General features: G+C 42.9%; 1 protein-coding gene across 1 annotated transcript; it reads right to left on the bottom strand.

Moving 5' to 3' along the window:
* Positions 1 to 1,258: 1,258 nt before the first annotated feature.
* LOC139479811 (uncharacterized) lies at positions 1,259 to 16,301 on the bottom strand. Its single transcript, XM_071262691.1, has 8 exons — positions 16,224 to 16,301; positions 13,673 to 13,861; positions 12,880 to 13,089; positions 11,462 to 11,614; positions 10,692 to 10,797; positions 7,492 to 7,722; positions 4,308 to 4,421; positions 1,259 to 3,119 (listed from the first exon to the last, which is right to left on the bottom strand). The coding sequence occupies exons 1-8, from the start codon at positions 16,276 to 16,278 to the stop codon at positions 2,906 to 2,908; spliced, it is 1,272 nt and encodes a 423-aa protein (XP_071118792.1). The 5' UTR covers positions 16,279 to 16,301; the 3' UTR covers positions 1,259 to 2,905.
* Positions 16,302 to 19,245: the final 2,944 nt, after the last annotated feature.

The raw sequence follows: 19,245 nt of genomic DNA, 5'->3' as shown, positions 1-19,245 counted from the left end.
AATAAAAGAATAAAGGGACGCTTGTACTTTCATGTGTTCCCCCTTGTTTTCCTGAGCGAATTTGCTGAACGGTACAATGTCCTTACCCTGTTCTTCACACACAGACAGCTTCTTGTAGAATCAAGTAGAAACCATTTGTGAACATATTATGACACCACCGGCTGTCGCGATTCAGTTAGTGTGTGTTTCCGTTGTGACATGTGTGTAAAGTTAACGCATTTAGATATAATATATAAATATATGGCATTCACGTCAATTTGTACGTACAAATCACTTTAAACAGGAATGCTGATTAACTATACCTATTTCAAATAGCGTATGGCACGTCACACAGCTCAAACATCTGGTGCAGACTACTAATGGGATTGACTGATTAATGGATGTGTTCACAGAAACAGAGTAATCGATCCCGGGTCTTCGGCGTGACGAGCCAACGCTTTAACCACTGGGCTACCACACCGCCCCTGACCGCCAAAGATCTTGAAGGACGGTAGGGGTAAGATGAGAAATTTCAAGTTGACGTTTATTCATCATGTGTGCGTAATACCGCCACAATTTGTCAAGCATTCATTCACTCGACGACGCATACTGATTATTTGCCTCCAAATGGCGATTTGAGGTAGTCTGTCCCACTCCTCTTGCAGCGCTAGCTTAGCCAACGTGCTCCGCGGCATATGACGTTGACACACACGTCTTCCCAGACGTTTTCATTGTGGGAAAGGTCAAGGCTGATTGCTAGCCATGGCATTCTATGGCTGTGGTGCTGCTGGGGGTGAGCATTGACGGGCACGGTGAACACGCGCGTTGTCGTCGTGGGTGCCGTTGTACAAAACAACCTTTGCGCTACGACTGTCGTAAGTCTATGTTAAGGTATCGGAGTTACTATCACCTTAGCGCTAAGATCGCTTTGTACAACGGCACCCTGAAAGACACAACATCGACCCACACGCAATATGGAATGGGATTCGCACGTTCATAGTGATGCCAATCCACACCATTATCGATCCATCGCTAAATCTGTCATGAGGTCTCAGATTTCCATTGGCTTGACAGAACAGAACATAACTTTATTTCCTCTCAGGCCCATATACTCAGCATATGAGGAACAAATGTATGACACATACAAATACCGTGATGGCGGGAGAGGGTTTTCATGATGACTTAACACAAATCATGAATGATATCACTATTTATTTTTTGTCAATAATTCCATTTAGTGATATCTAAAACTACATCGGATTAATTGTTATCTCAAAATTGAACGTGTGCACGTGAGCACACACAATACCAACAACACTTGACTAATGCGTATGCATAGAAATGTTAACGATCCCCATGTTTGGGCATATATCCATATTCAAAGGTGGTTGCAAGGAGTGACAAATCAGCTAAGTAGGGCCATTACAGTGCAAACTGTTAAAATGTCTTTTTATATCGGTATTGGTATGACTGATGACAGTCGTATAATGTGTACAGACTCGCTGACTTGGTTGATGCATGTCATGTATCCCAATTGCCTGGATCGATGCTCATGATGTCAATCACTGTATTGTCTGGTCCAGACTCAATTATTTACAGACAGCCGTCATATAGCTGGAACACTGCTAAGTGCGGCGTTAAACAACAAACAAACATATAATTTGGACCTGACAAAGTAATATCCACAAACAGTTTTTTATATAAAAGCTAACATTTGGTACACATGCTATTTGATGTGATCGACGAATCACATGCAGAAATATTTATGATCTAAAAATAGGGCCCTATCGTCTGTCAATAGTCATTTGTCCACATTACAAATTCTAATATGTCAGTACAACATGTATGTGGTCGTATTCTAAAGTGTGACAACGGCACGTTTTTATTAGCTGTACTAGTTAGAAGCATTAGCCATCTTGGGCTGTCAGAAACAAATTTGTAAGTATCGACTGAAATGTCCGAAACAAATATTTTACAATGAGCGTATAATATGTACATATTTTGTTTTGAAACTGGTGATTAGTTCAATTACTTTAAGACATTTTTAACTCTTGGTATTTAGTATAGTTGAAAAGCCAAGAAGAGTTTCAGCCGAATGTTACAGTGACGAGATCCATTTCCTGAATGCAAAGAAACGCACGTGTGCATTTGAATATATATTTAAACACAGTTCTGTGTGTGAATACTTTTCTAGATAGATCTAGTTCTACATAACTCAATACACTAGCTATATGTTTACCAATAGCCTAACTTTCTCTATATTTGCGTTAGATAACTAATAGCTTCATCAACGAGTTATATTTCAAATGATAGTTTAGCATGTACTTTATCTACACATGATAGAAATCTCTTGGTCATAACTTGAAGATAACTCATTTTTTGCATGTTAACACTTTCTCAGACATTCCGGGGGCACGGATGGCCCAGTCGCCTAAGGCGCCGCGATTCGCTGTGCAGAGTTTCGTCCCTTGGGCACGCCAGAAACATGTGATTGTGGGTTCGAATCCTGTTTCGCCCCGAATATGTTTCTAGGTTTCTCTGTCAGCACCATACCCGTGCTCGTGGGTTTCACCGAAGCGGTAAACGTCTGAGACCTGCATCACCTCGGGCTTTCCTCCCACATTAAGCTGACACGCTAACTGGAATACTGTTAAAAGCGGCGTTAAACCCAACTCACTCACTCACACTCAGACATTCCCTGTCTCTGCTAGACAGGCTGTGTCTTCATACATACGTTGCATGCAGCTCTGCAGCTGCAGAATTGGTCATCATGCACTGATGGTATGCCAAACCACCCCCAGCTGCTAGAAAGGCCTGAGTCTTCATATACACTTGTTGCATGTCAAACATAGCCAAACATTCATCGTCTCGAGAGCTGCTAGAAAGGCCTGTGTTTTCACACACTTATATCATGTCAACTGATAGTCTAACATTCTCCGTCTTTGCTGGGGTGGTCCGTTTCTTCAGATACTGCCAGCACATTACTCGTGTCGCCTGTAAACTCCATAGCTTCATACACTGGTTGGTCTTCATCATCAGCATCTGTCCCTTGGTTTACGTAGTCTTCTTCGGTTACATTTTCTGCTCCCATTGCAAGGTACTCAGACTCCGCCAAAGGATCATGGATTGGCACCTCGTACCTGTAGATGAAAGTATGAGAAAGTCAAGGAGGATATCAAGATATGCAATATCACGATGAAGTTGTTTTCCTGGTCCAGAATTCTGTTCAACTTCAACAGCCAGTTCGTTAATGGATTTCTCAAATAGAAGGGGGCTTAACAAATAACCTTGACGTACAGTGGCTTTCGTATTTGTGTTAAGATTCACAGCGTGGATATGGACACATGCAGCGGCTATGAGCTAGAATGTGTAGTATATTCAGATTCAAAGCTGCTTCAGTCATATACTAATACGCCAAGCAAGAATGTGGAGTATATTCAAATTCAAAGCTGCTTCAGTCAGTTCAATATACACGCAAACACCGTTGTGTCGAAGTAGAAGAGACCTTACGTAAATATTTCGAGTTATCCGATGTTCGACAAAACCGATAAATTAACTTGGCATACATTTACTGATTGGCATGAAGCATGAATTACATGAAAAATGCGACAATCAAACAGCAAGAAAATGAAACAAATGTCCAACATTACTTTTGTCATTATTGTCAATAATGTTATAGTAGTTAACTGAATCTATTACCAGACATAATATGTGTACATTTGTGAATTACTAAAATTATAAAATACTTACAATTCTTAATTTGTGAATTACTAAAATTATAAAATACTTAAAATACTTAAAAAAAGCGCGATCGACTTATCAGAAGAAATGTGTTCTGAAAGTACATGATTAGGACTGGAAAATGACTTCGAGACAACAGTAACGTCGAGACATCCGATTCGACACATCATAGGTTAAATTATGATGAATAAAGAAGGAATACGCGGGCACCAATCTTTCACTTCGAGACAACCATAATTTCGACACATCAAAGTTCGACACGACGGTGTTTGACTGTATAGGCGATCTAATGTCCATTTGGGTTAGGCCTCGACGTTGTAGTTTGTGCCCCGCCATTAGGGTCAAACTATGACATTCTCCTTATGTAAATAGGGTAATCATTAACTGCTAACTTGGCGTGGATCGATGCTCATGATGTCAATCTCTGGATTTTCTGGTCCAGACTCGATTATTTCCAGACCGCCATCATATAGCTGGAATATTGCTGATTGCGGCTTTAAACAACAAAGAAGCAAACAAAAACTAGTTGCCCTGATGCCTTTCCCCCTAAACACTAGACATAACGCGCTGTTATTTGTATACCGTACATTTGAGAGTCATCGTCTTCAAATGCAGTATTTTCAAATCCGGGCTGTTTTACTTGATCTGTGGGCGGACTCTTGTTCGCGCTCGACACATTCACGGCGGCGCCAGGCTTGTCACTGCATTTGGAAACAAAGTATGACAGTATTTGTCCTCTGTAGTGTGAGTGAGTTGGGTTTAGCGCCGCTTTTAACAGTATTCCAGTTATATCGCGGCGTGTCAGCTTAATGTGGGAGGAAAGCCCGAAGTGATGCAGGTCTCAGACGTTTACCACCTCGGTGAAGCCCACGAGCACGGGTATGGTGCTGACAAACCTAGAAACATATTCGGGGCGAAACGGGATTCTAACCCACAATCAAAGGTTTCTGGCGTGCCAAAAGGACGCAACTCTGCACAGCGAATCGCGGCGCCTTAGACGACTGGGCCACCCGTGCCCCCTCTGTCCTCTGTAATTAATTGCTGAACCTGGTGGACGAGCAGGGTAGCGGCGAAAGTGTTGGTCTGTCTCGTCGAAAACCTGGGTTCGACTAAAAACATGGGGGATGATGAATGATGAAACCCATTCTTTGTTACCGGTCGTGGCTTGCTGGAGAGCGGGGTAAAACAGAATGGACACCTATATCGTTTAGCAAGAGGGTATGGATTTACGCCGCTTTTAGAAATATTCCAGCAATATTGCTGCGAGGGATATCTGAAATGGGCTTCACATATTGCTCCCATGTGGGGAATGGAACCCGGGTGTTGGGCGTGACGAGCGAACACTTTAACCGCTTGGCTACCTGTCATCAAACCAAGTGAGGAGGCTGGGAATCTTGGAGTAGTATTTGACTCTACTCTGAGTCCCATGTAAGCAAAGTGTGCCAGAAGGCCCACGTCAACAAGAGAAACACCAGCCAGATCCGTAGGTTCATTAACACAAAGACCGCTGCAACATTAGTACAGGCATGTGTAAGTTCACATTTTGACTAATGTAATGCTTTGCTTCTTGGCCTACCACATCATCCCTAAGCAAATCTCCAGCGTACCCAGAACTGCGCTGCACGGCTAGTCACAAAGACAAAAAGACGAGATCACATCAAACCAATATTAAAGGACCTTCACTGGCTTAAGGTGGTGGGCCGTATCAAGTACACGGTTCTCACATTGTATTCAAAGCAAGACAAGGTCTTGCACCAGCATATATCAAGAACATGATTTGTGTGAATGAACCTAGATCAGTTACTGTGCATACCCACGTCACGAACAACCAGATTTGGTAAGCGCTACTTTGCACGGGCAGCTCCAATGTTGTGGAACAGCCTACTACTTGACGTAAGAAGTTCCCAAGACCTGGGCAGCTTCCAGACAGACTGAAGACCTACCTCTTCAGGAACACTTACTTGTAGTAGAACCCCATCTGCGTTAGAGTTTCCTGCCAGCGCTTTTGAGCAGTTTTCTTAACTGGATACCAGCGCTTAAGAAATACTTAGTTATTATTGTTATTACCCCACCGCCCCATATCATGTGTCATGGTCATGTATGGCAGGTAATGGACACGTCTTGTCACCATTATGGCACCAGGGTCCGGTATGTCATCAGTGATGGTGGTCCTGTATGTCATCAGTGATGGTGGTCCTGTATGTCATCAGTGATTAACACCATTATGGCACCAGGGTCCGGTGTGGCATCAGTGATGGTGGTCCTGTATGTCATCAGTGATTGTCACCATTATGGCACCAGGGATGGTCCTGTATGTCACCAATGATTGTCACCATTATGGCACTAGGGTCCCGTATGTCATCAGTGATTGTGGGGCCGTATGGCATCAGTGATTGTCACCATTATGGCACTAGGGTCCCGTATGTCATCAATGATGGTGGGGACGGTCGGGTAGCCTAGTGGTTAAAGCGTTCGCTCATCACGCCGAAAACCCGGGTTAGATTCCCGACATGGGTACAATGTGTGAAGCCCATTTCTGGTGTCCCCCGCCGTGATATTGCTGGAATATTGCTAAAAGCGGCGTAAAACTATACTCACTCACTCACTCACTCACTCAATGATGGTAGTCCTGTATGTGATCAGGGATTGTCACCATTATGGCACCAGGGATGGTCCGTTATGGCATCAGTGATGGTGGGCCTGTATGTCATCAGTGATTGTCACCATTATGGCACCAGGGATGGTCCGTTATGGCATCAGTGATGGTGGGCCTGTATGTCATCAGTGATTGTCACCATTATGGCACCAGGGATGGTCCGGTATGGCATCAGTGATTGTCACCAATCACATCAGGGATGGTCACATATGGAATCAGCAATGTTGGTCACGGTATGGCATCAGTCATGCATGGTTACCAAAGATATCAGTGATGCATGGTTACCAATGATATCAGTGACGGTAACTTATAACATCAGTCATGCATGGTTACAAATGATATCAGTGACGGTAACTTATAGCATCAGTCATGCATGGTTACCAAAGATATCAGTGATGGTCACTTATGGCATCAGTCATGCATGGTTACCAAAGATATCAGTGATGCATTGTTACCAAAGATATCAGTGATGGTCACTTATGGCATCAGTCATGCATGGTTACCAATGATATCAGTGACGATAACTTATGGCATCAGTCATGCATGGTTATCAAAGATATCAGTGATGGTCACTTATGGCATCAGTCATGCATGGTTATCAAAGATATCGGTGATGGTCACTTATGGCATCAGTCATGCATGGTTACCAATGATATCAGTGGTGGTTACTTACGGCATCAGTCATGCATGGTTATCAAAGATATCAGTGATGGTCACTTATGGCATCAGTCATGCATGGTTATCAAAGATATCGGTGATGGTCACTTATGGCATCAGTCATGCATGGTTACCAATGATATCAGTGGTGGTTACTTACGGCATCAGTCATGCATGGTTACCAATGATTTCAGTCATGGTCACTTTGCACGTATGGATTCAGTGACTGTCACCTTCATTGAATGTATAAAGATACTGATCTAATTCTGTTACATGGATGTTTGAATATCCAAGTTTTATAGCATTTTGTTAATTTTAATTTTAATTTAAACATAATTAACTCACATAAAAAGGACTGGGCACAATTTACCACAACTTAGATCGCCCTCTACCATTTTGTTACGAGAATATTGATGGTACAATCTGTGCGACGCGTTTTTTAAAACACATTCACATACCTTACTGACTTCTTTAGGACAGAACTACTGTTCACATCGGACCTCGCTGGTTGATGGGTGCTTTTCACATGTCTCCGTTGAGCATCAGTTGCCTCGGACACAGTCGGTTCTCTCGGTCTCAAGAGACTTGTAAAGACAAGGCCTACCCGACTTCGACGTAATCTGTCTCGAAGACTGTTGTTATGACCGTTCGGTGCTACTGACTGTTGACGACTGATCGCAGCAGCCCCTCTGGGAAAACACAAGGTGACGTTAAGGTTCGTGAGATGAGGTGAAATGGGGTTTAACGTCGTGTTGAAGATTATTGCACTTACCCCTCTCAGACACAGTATACTGAGACCAGTTCTTGTTTCACAGCCTTAATGCCAAGGGACAGGCAGAGAAACAACAAGTGCCATCTTTTGACGTATTTTGGTGTTTAGCCGTTGGGAATCGAACCAACCACCTTTCGCTCCCAGAGTCGACGATCTATCCACTAGACTACGGAGGCGGTTCTAACATTACGGAGGTCTATGGGTTTATTTAACGTTGTAAAGTTCTTGTTTAATTATGAAAGACATTGTTGATAACATATTTGATTGGCATTACTTAGACGTTGACGGATGACAAAGTAGACACAATTTATGGATAACAACTGCTTTGTTTACTGTAAAGTTTTCTTTTAGTGGACTGTTTCTTTTAGTTTTGAAGTCTATGACTTCACTGAAAGAGAACTAACAGAAGCCGTCCACATTCGCCTCCGAAAACTATCAATGAACAAAGATTAAGCTATTTCATCCCGTCCGCCAACTATGAACTCAAGCAATAATCACCCCACCCATGCATACTTTATCCCATTTAAGTGGCTTCCTGTCTTATTGGCTGCCTTATGTGTTATCCTTCTGTTGTCATTATCTAACCTACTCATGTTAATCTCGGTCATATATGCAGTTGTTGTTACTGTTAATCCTCCACCTACCATATATATTCTGTACCATGTCTCTTATTGAGCCTTGCTTGACAAGGCTATAAGGATCTATACCGAAACGTCGCTGTCACAGTATAATAAAAAGTTCTCTTTGTCCATCCTCCCGGGTCAAGGGCTTTAACTGACTATAACAGTCCAGTTTCCACCCTTGCCGAACTAGGCTACATTTATGGAGTTATATTTTGGCTGGACTAACGAGTAACGAACCAGACATTCGGTTCGTAAACAACATGGATTTCAACATGCCGTGTACCGCTAAATGGGCGGCGACAGATATTTTGCAAATCTTTTCATGTTTGTAATCAAGGTGCTCAAGTGTTTTGACGCACTTGGCGAGTTAATTTTTTGTTTGTTTGTTGTTTAACGCCGAGCTCAGCAATATTCCAACTATATACGACGGCGGTTTGAAAATAATCGAGTCTGGACCACACAATCCAGTGATTGACGTCATGAGCAGCGATCCACGCAATAGGGATACGATGACACGCATCAACCACGTCAGCTCGTAAGACTCGTTTTATTACAATATAAATCTTGATTATCGACTTGACTGGGCGCCACCATTTTGTTTGAAGCAATTGCAAGTGATCTGAGAGGCGGAATCTGATTAGTCAATTGGAGGAACAAAGAAGGGACATAACTCGTAATAGCCACTGGTGGCGCTACGATCGAGCAGGGACATTCCAGGCTAGCTCGGCAAGGGTGGAAACTGGACTTTTATAGTTAGTTGACACCCTTGCCTCGGGAAGATGCTTTTTGTTCTACCTTACCCTAGACTACTGTCACTGCACAGAACCCCATGGATGTCGTAAGAGTCGACTAATGAGGATCAGTTGGTTGCATTGGGTGACGTGGGTGATTGTGTGTCATCGTGTGGATTGAGTGAGTGAGTATGGTTTTACGTCGCTTTTAGCAATATTCCAGCAATATCAGAAATGGACTTCACACATTTTACCCATGTCGAGGATCGAACCCGGGTCTTCGGCGTGACGAGCTAACGCTTTAACCACTAGGCTCCCGACCACCCCTCGTGTGGATTGTGGATTGCTATCATTCACTGGGTCACCTGGACACGACTCGCGATATATACAGGAAAAGTACTGACTGTGGCATTAAACTACATTCATTAACGCACAAATGCCCTTATCCTGGCCTGTTTGTTGTATCATTGCAGTGTTTCATAGGAGTATCGGTATGGTCGATTGGTAATAGGTTCAACTGTCCAAGTGAGTGAGTGAGTTTGATTTAACCCCGCATTGAACATTATCGCAGTAATACTCCCCACAGCTTGATATGTAACAATAGCCCGAAGTGATGCTGGTCTGAGACGTATATCACTTTGGTGAACACCACGAGCGCGGGTATGGTACTGACAAAACAAGAAACATAATTCGGGTTCAACCACGCCTAAGGGAAGCAACTCTGCACAGCAAACATGATCAGGCGTGTTGCAAAACGGAGATTGCCACTGGACGGATTAATGATTTTACGAAACTTGTGTCAATTGTGAGTACATGTTTACAATCGGTAAATTTTAACACCGGCTTCGTAAAAAAATGATTGAAAAAAGAAGAGTTACAATTCCTCTTTTCAATTCTTATTCGATGGACTAGTACAGTGCATCAAAACATCTGTTTTAGGGTCGCTATACTCAATACTGCTTGCTCACAAGGCTACAACGTCAAAACTCGCTCAGGCTCACAGTTCCTTCTAGGCTACAAGAGCACAGTTGCTCCTTACAAAGTTGCCAGAATCAAATCGTGCCTCCCTGAGGTTATAAGAAGTATTGTCGTTCACCGAAAAAGCCACATGTAGTCACAGTCCTTCTATAAAACGTAAACATTGATCAACATAATTCACATTCCACCTTCATGGATACTTGTATCAATGGATTAATCAACAAGGTATATCTCCTTGAGTCACATTATTCAACTAAAACTATATTAAAGATTCATACGCGTGTGACCCGCGAAGATTCGGGGTAGAAATGGTCTTCAGCAACCCATGCTTACCATAAAGGGCGACTATGCTTGTCGTAAGAGGCTATTAACTTGATCAGGTGGTCAGACTCGCTGACTTGGTTGATACATGTCATCGTATCCAGATTGCGTAGATCGATGCTCATGATGTCAGTCACTGGATTGTCTGGTCCAGATTCGATTAATTACAGACCGCAGCGGCGTTAACAACAAACAAACAAACAAACAGCATACGCGTGTAATTCGGTTCTCACCTTCTTTCCATGCAGTAGAAATAGCAGAATACTGCAGCCACAATCGCTGCAATGACGAGCAGGACGATGACGGCCCCAATGACACCAGCAACGGGCGCTGACATCCCTGAACAGAAACATGAGGATATTACAGCTTAAACTTAATCGGTGAGTGAGTGAGTGAGTGAGTATGGTTTTACGCCGCTTTGGGCGATATTCCAGCAATATCGGAGATTAGACTTATAGCCAACCAAAGGAGTGAGTGAGTTGGGTTTAACGCCGCTTTTAACAGTACTCCAGTCATATCACGGCCTGTCAGCTTAATGTGGGAGGAACGCCTGAAGTGATGCAGGTCTCAGACGTTTTCCACTTCGGTGAAACCCCCGAGCACGGGTATGGTGCTGACAAACCTAGAAACATACTCGGGGCGAACCGTGATTCGAACCACAATCGTAGGTTTCTGGCGTGCCCAAGGGACGCAACTCTGTACAGTAAATCGCGGCGCCTTAGACGACTTGGCCACCAGTGCCCCCCTCCAACAAAAGGCGCAATGATATTGGCAGCAGATCTTCTACGAGGATATATTAGACCGCCATAGTTGGAAAAGTCTTTTCAAAGCAGGGAAGAACGTACCGAGTTAAAAACATTACAACGGTAAGCTATTGGGAAAATCTATGCGTGCATAATTAAAAGGAGAATGTCTATGGTAGAGACTTCAAACGTCATGTGACGTCCCTGTTTGGTTTTCATAGCTATACATCGTGGCCTTTCACCAATAATTGTAGAGTTACCTGGATCAGGCCGATGGATGTCGCAGTTGCTTCCTGAATACCCCGCCATGCAGCCTCCGCCTCCACACACGCCGGTATCTGCATCACAGGATCCCCCTCCACAGTACCCGCAGCTCTGTGAACACTCAGCCCCATAGCTGCCCTTTGTACACACTGGGAGACAGAGGAGGAGACAACGGTAGAATGCCAAAACGGACAAGGGCAGTACAAGGATCTCGAGTTAGTTGTGGTGTTAATGTACAAGGGAAGCCCATTTGTGTAAGTTTAGCTGTAGCTGGATTAGCCATAGCCATAGGTTGCTGATGATCAATGGCAGGGTGCATGGCGAACTTGTGTTCTAAGGTAGGATCCAAAGTTAATTGATGTTCTCAGGTAGGATGCATGGTGAGCTGATTGTTTAGACGGGTTTCAAGGTTAACTGTTGTTTCAATCTAGGGTGCGAGATGAGATCAAGTTATTAGGTAGGTGTCAAGGTCAGCTGGTGTTATAAGGTAGGTGTCAAGGTCAGAGGGTGTTATAAGGTAGGTGTCAAGGTCAGCTGGTGTTATAAGGTAGGTCTCAAAGTCGCCTGGTGTTGTAAGGTAGGTCTCAAGGTCAGCTGGTGTTATTAGGTAGGTCTCAAAGTCGCCTGGTGTTGTAAGGTAGGTCTCAAGGTCAGCTGGTGTTATAAGGTAGGTCTCAAGGTCAGAGGGTGTTATAAGGTAGGTGTCAAGGTCAGCTGGTGTTATAAGGTAGGTCTCAAGGTCGGCTTGTGTTATAAGTTAGGTGTCAAGGTCAGCTGGTGTTATAAGGTAGGTGTCAAGATCAGCTTGTGTTATAAGGTAGGTGTCAAGATCAGCTGGTGTTATAAGGTAGGTCTCAAGGTCAGCTGGTGTTATAAGGTAGGTCTCAAGGTCAGCTGGTGTTATAAGGTAGTTGTCAAGGTAATCTGATGTTCTATGTTAGTATTCAATGTGGGTTTATGTCCTAAGTTGGGGTAGAGCTGGTCATATTGCGTAAGGTACAAAGTTAATTGATGTTGTAGGGTAGGGTGCAAGGTTAACCAATGTTCTGGGGCTCCCGTGTTCTTTGGTAGGGTACATTGTTATTTGATGGTTGAAAGGAAATATCTCCGTCAATGTTATGTACTCACAAAAACATGTTCTTCATAACTATGTTCTATTAGACTTTCCGCGAGTCGTAGCTCGGCTGGATCCTGGATTTCAGTTGGGCAATAACTTGGTACCACCTGCAAATAACTTTTTCCAACCTACGTTCGGGTGGTCACGTTATATCTGTGAGAACACATACATCCTCACAGTTTGCAAAGTTATATTTGCACTTGTGTTTCCTAATTCGTCTAACAAGAAAAAACCTATGATTCCTCCTACTGACGTAAAAAGATATGTATGTCTTTATGTGAACTCGGGGCTACTCACCATACACCTGGACCTCACAGAGACTGAGGCTCGACGTGAAGGTATTCCTGACAAAGACGAAGCGTCCCTGTTTTCTGCACGAGCCGTGCAAGCTGGATGCCTCTGTGTTGCTGGAAAGGTTGCACAGGTGTTCAGCATCAGGAGGCTGGGTCATTTCTGGTCTGGGAGACACGTACACCTCTGTTTTGTTCCAGTATATGTCGTTGGAGGCTGAAATTACACTGACTGTTTCAACGTGTTTGTTCAAAGAAAACATCAGTATGTCAACCTTAATAACACAATCACTTTGTCATGCAGATATGTGCTTCTTGTCCATGTTATTTGTTGCGAAATGAAATCATAATCATTCAAAAGATATCGCACGTAAAACCATTGTATGTCTGTTTGTGTAATTGAAATTGCCACATTTATGTGTATGTGTTTCTCATTCATGTGATTAGATATGGCAAATAAAACAAATTGACATGTACATAAATGCAGTTTAGAGATTTTTTTTAAAAGGGCAGGAATTTAAAAAAAAGGACCTGATGGATTATATCTGACTGTTTAATTCGTGTTTTCAAAGTCAAAGTACAATAAATACTCCCAAAATAGTTATATTTTCTATGATATGTTTCCCAATTTGCAGAACATGTAATGTACCATGAATGTGTCAAAGCAATGTGCATGATGTATACACGTCACAAATAAATGTCCCACAGCTACAATCATGACAATATACTGCGCTCGATCTGTACATTTCCCCTATTTCATATTGTTTCAAATAATGCTTCAAATATACGTTCCAACTCACACTGTGATCCTGGGTGCAGTGTAATAGCATGCACCTTCATGGTCGCATCAAAGTCAATCCGCAGCCAGTTGTATGGGAACAACGAGATGCAGCTGATGTTGCTGGTGTTGCCGTCCACAGCCAAATGTCCGTCGTTAGTTATACGACCTGAACTCATTGTTGTTGTCGACTTGTTTAATGCAATATTCACTGAAAGTACAAGCCAGGTGTTACAACGACAATGAAGAGTTCATTGAAGTATCGTCAATCCGGAAGTACCTGCGTTGTGGAAGCTCTACTGTACTTACCTTAATAAATGAATACCTGGTTGAGACCCGTGAAGATTCCGGGTTTGAACAGGTCTTCATCAACCCATACTTGCCGTAAAAGGCTGATACTTGTCATCGATCCCAATAACGTGGATCGATGCTCATGATGTCAATCACTTGATTGTCTGGTCCAGACTCGATTATTTTACAGACCGCCGTCATATAGCTGGAATATTGCTGAGTGCGGCGTTAAACAACAAACAAACAAACAAAGAATACCTGGTTGAGATTCAGGCGTAGAAGAGGTCACCAGATTCTATGTCTGTCGTAAAAGCTTACCAGTTAGCATCCGGTTGTCGCGTTCCAGAGTATTGAATTTATAAAAGGCGGAAGCGATGTACACGTGCATGCGTGCTAGCGTGCGTGCGTCTATCCCTGTGCGTTCGCTGATTGTACTAGTTTGACCTAATACCGGTTTTATAGTGCCAGCATACTGAGATACCATGCCGCAGTTAAACATGAATATCCCACTCTGACACAGTTTAATGACTCCAAGTCGACCATTCCCTGTTTTTTTCCATTAACGCTGAGCACCATGGAGGGTAAGAACAAGTATATTTTTTTACGCCTTTTGGTATGACGCGGCCGGTGATCGAATCTGCGACCGTTGGCTTTGCGGTTAGACGCTGTGGCAACGAGATCACGGTGTCCGTCAAACTATACATGACGTCATCATGGATAATTCAATCATGACATTTTAGAATCATGAATTCTGATTGGTCCATCAGCGTTATCGCATCTACGATACACGCTGATGGCCGCATCAGCGCGAAAGAAAATATATAAAGTTGAAAGCATTGAAGTTGAAAGCATTTCTTGAACAAACTTGACCGGTAGTCATTTTCAAATAATCATCTTACTTAAAATACGCTTTGAAATACTGTGTTTGCGATGCTAGAACATTATCAACATCTATGGCAAACATTTTAGACAGAAACCCGACGAAAAAAACATTGAATGAGTGTATTATAACAACAACACAGATTTACATTGGCCCTACTATATTGCATAGTGTGACGTCATGTCTATCGCGTCACCATGCTTTCAAATTCTTATTGTCTGACGGATCATTAACTTCATGTAACACGTTCGGTTTCGAATTTGGTTTACATGTAACGATTTGAAACATATGAATTGAAAACACAGTAAGTCATCTCCTCAATAAATGATGTCATATCCTTCCATGACGACTGATGATTAGTATTCCGGGTGGCGGGTGCTGCCCGTTGAGCAGGACATTCTTACCCTTTTCGCAAACACCTGGTGTGATCACTGGTTTTCAGCAATCTATTCATATCATTTGCACCTCTAGTTTCCCTTTTACGCCCATTGGAATCTGTTTCGTCGGATAATCGATACTGGTTATTGTCTGGCGTTGGTTTGTTTATTTATATATAACATTCTTTTGGCAAATACCTAGTGTCATCAGTCTGTTTTTCACGATATTTTCGTGATATTGGACGCGACGTTAAACCCCATTTCACCTCACCTCACCTTTTACACCCAATGAAATCTATTTCAGCTGATAATCAACACTGGTTATTCTCTGGCGTTGATTTTTTAAAAATAACATGTATAATATAGTTACAAGCATAACACATAATTCATACAAATGCTGGGCAGATCCATTATACATGAATACGTAGGTGGTTTAGGTAACACATGAAATGTCGTAAAATAAGAATAATAAAATAAATATAAGCATGTGAACTTGTGTTTGATGAAGACAACTTTTTTTAAACGACATTCCTTACTAAACCAATATGCAATGTAGCACACTGGCAATATGAAACGACATACATGTTGGCTCTAAGTGTACCTGTTTCTATGCCTCTCTACAAAGGAAGTAGAATGTGTGTTCATCGATAGAAAGCATGCAGTTGAAGGTGATTCAAGCCAAGCCATTGAGCCCGCACAAAGCGTCACCGTGCAGACGCTCGAATGTCATAATGGCCGCGGTGGCTTCATACTTACAGTGGACCTTATCACACACAAACGGTTTGAAGATTATACGCAAATCGTTGCAAAATAAGTACCTTATTAACGCAAATGAAGTAAATCTGATATTAAGATCTGTCAAATACCCCTCGTTAATGCTTAACTACGAATATCCTGATCCAACACTGCGTATATACTCTGATATTAAACACACAATGATTCAAATACAAGTAGTACATGTATTGAACTAGCTTTTAGGCGATGAGCAGTGTCTAATTAGAAGAAAGAAAATACTAAGAACATACCCAGTTCAGAATGAATTACTGCAAGGTGAAGCAGCATCAGCACCAATCCTAACATTGTCGACGACAGCTTCACCACGGTTGAATCAACAGCTACCTTGCAATAAGAACCAACAAGGAAGTGCAACGTGTTGACTCCTTGTACCTCTCTGACCCGTGACACACAACAAATATGTCACGCAACTGCCAAACATTAAATACAAATCCTTTTGTTGACACTTTAGAATTACTCATATTGGTATGTTATTCGTAATATGTTGTGTTGCCAATACCATAATGTTGTTTATACGGTGGCGTTTCGTTGGACAAATACTTTTCATAATGTTAATGATCAATACGTTCATATTTACAATGCTGTACAGAAGGGTTTTACTCATCGACAGCCGTATGACATTATATCAACATAAGTAAACTATAGACCAGACAATGATGTAGTGTTGACGTGGTGAGACCACACCAGGCGAGGTAACGTTCATATCCAGGTCGAGTGAAAAGTAATTAGGTTGTCCACATTTCTTACGTGATGTTTACAACGGTTCTGGTTGACGCTTTTCGTGCTAGCTTTCCACCAGTGGTAGTGCGTGAGTGAGTTAGTCTTAACGCCGGTTTTGTTTATTGTTCAACGCCGCATTCAGCAATATTCCAGCTATATGACAGCGGTCTGTAGATAATAGAGTATGGACCGGACAATCCAGTGATTGATATCACGAGCATCGATCCACGTAATAGGGATCAATGACATGCATCAACCAAGTCAGCAAGCCTGACTACCCAATCCCCGCCTCTTACGACAAGCAGAGTCGCCTTTAACGGCAAGTTTGGGTTGCTGAAGACCTATTCTATCGGATCTGCATGTACTTGGAGTTAGTTATAATTAGATCTCGGCGTGTCAGCTTAATGAGGAAGGAAAGCCCGAAGTGATGCAGATACTTCCTTGATGACACCCACATTCCTGTAACCAGTTATGCAGAACTACATCTGTAGCAGGTTCCTTTATCAACTGTTGGAGCTCAATGCTGTTTTTACACAGATTTTTAAGTCATTGTATTGAACTGTCGGGTACCAACGATCGCTGAAACCTAGGCATATAATCAGGGACAGTCTGGGGTTCGAACCTACATAGGTATCATAGGTATCTGGTGCATTATATGACTCGGGCCACCCGAGTGAATGTTGTTTATCACCGCGGTCAGAAATAGTCATTCAATACACGTATGCTTGTATATCATATAAAGTCTGGACTAAATAGTGCCACAGTGGTTCGTGTTTACCAATGTCACGGTGGTTTGTGTTTACCCATGTCACGGTGGCTCGTGTTTACCCATGTCACGGTGGTTCGTGTTTACCCATGTCACGGTGGTTCGTGTTTACCCATGTCACGGTGGCTCGTGTTTACCCATGTCACGGTGATTCGTGTTTACCCATGTCACGGTGGTTAGCGTTTACCCATGTCACGGTGGTTCGCGTTTACCCATGTCACGGTGGTTCGTGTTTACCCATGTCACGGTGATTCGTGTTTACCCATGTCACGGTGGTTCGTGTTTACCCATGTCACGGTGGCTCGTGTTTCCCACGTCACGGTGGTTCGTGTTTCCCACGTCACGGTGGTTCGTGTTTACCCATGTCACGGTGGTTCGTGTTTACCCATGTCACGGTGGTTCGTGTTTACCCATGTCACGGTGGTTCGTGTTTACCCATGTCACGGTGGCTCGTGTTTCCCACGTCACGGTGGTTCGTGTTTCCCACGTCACGGTGGTTCGTGTTTACCCATGTCACGGTGTTTCGTGTTTACCCATGTCACGGTCTAGTGCCTCTCTGTTCCCCGGCTTTATTTCCGACAGTGTCCCAACTATTTCATTCTCTGGTGATCTTATGACACTCTCAAACAATGTATGGACTGGATGTGTGTTATCTATTATATGTTCGCTACCGTATTCTTGTTTTGAAAATGTTTTTGTAATTATGATTTGCAAACATAAGGGGAATTTATATCTACATTCAGATATTTGTCATGTATCTATGGTCATTTTTGCCTCATCAATAATTGTAATATCTTGTCCCAATCCTCGACGCCGTCCCGATCCCCCAATAACAGAAATCAGATGGTACAAGCACTGAGATAGGAATGGAGGGCAATTTCTGATGACGTCATTAGACGCCAAACGTTCTCTGTCCGACGTCGGCGGCCATACACATTATTGACGCACTGCCATTAATGATCGTGTTAACTTATGTTTGGAATCTGTCAGAGTTTATATACTGAACAGCATTGAAAACGCACCAGCAATAAATCTTGAAATATTCCAAAAACAACTTGAGCAATGGCCGATTTTGATTAGAACAGACATAGACGGATTATCAAGAAAGACGACAAAGGAAAGAGGAATACCACACAGTAATTATAATTACGTCATCAGTGTAAGGAAGACACATAGGGTTAAAATGAAAAGTCAATATCAAGTTCTCTCAGGTTCTGTACTTGCGGACGTGACAGGCGTTGACCCAGGTAATCCCATAGATGTTCATAGATGCTCTTGCATTATCTTGCTGGAAGGTGTGCATATCCTGGTGCTGATGAAAGAATGGGATGACGTGATTTGCCAATATGTTATTCCTGTAGTAAAGGGCATTAACACTTCCACGACAAACATGGAGCTCTGTTCGATGGTTATGACTGATGCCGCGGCCTTGTACGGTTGCTGCAGTCCTGGTAGCCGAACAATATGGCGATCCTGACGTGGTGTAGTTACACGACGTTGACCCGGACGTGGTCGATCTCTGGTGGTTCTTGTCTGCTGGTATCTTCTCAGTAGCCTCAGGACTGTTGAATGAGGGCATTGAAACCGTTGTGCATCGACTCTACTTGACGTACCAACTTGAAGCATGTCCAAGGCATTGAAACCGTTGTGCATCGACTCTACTTGACGTACCAACTTGAAGCATGCCCAAGGCACGTTCACGTTCCTCAGCTGTTAATCTTGGCATTTCTTGTGTCAGTACCCTTTACGTCTGCAGCAACAAGTGA

Source organism: Haliotis cracherodii, unplaced genomic scaffold (genome assembly GCF_022045235.1).
Source record: "Haliotis cracherodii isolate W230 unplaced genomic scaffold, xgHalCrac1.p SCAF_4, whole genome shotgun sequence".
In the NCBI taxonomy this organism is placed as follows: Eukaryota; Metazoa; Mollusca; class Gastropoda; order Lepetellida; family Haliotidae; genus Haliotis; species Haliotis cracherodii.
Note: the sequence above shows the minus strand (reverse complement) of the source record. Positions and strands in the feature narration are given on the sequence as shown.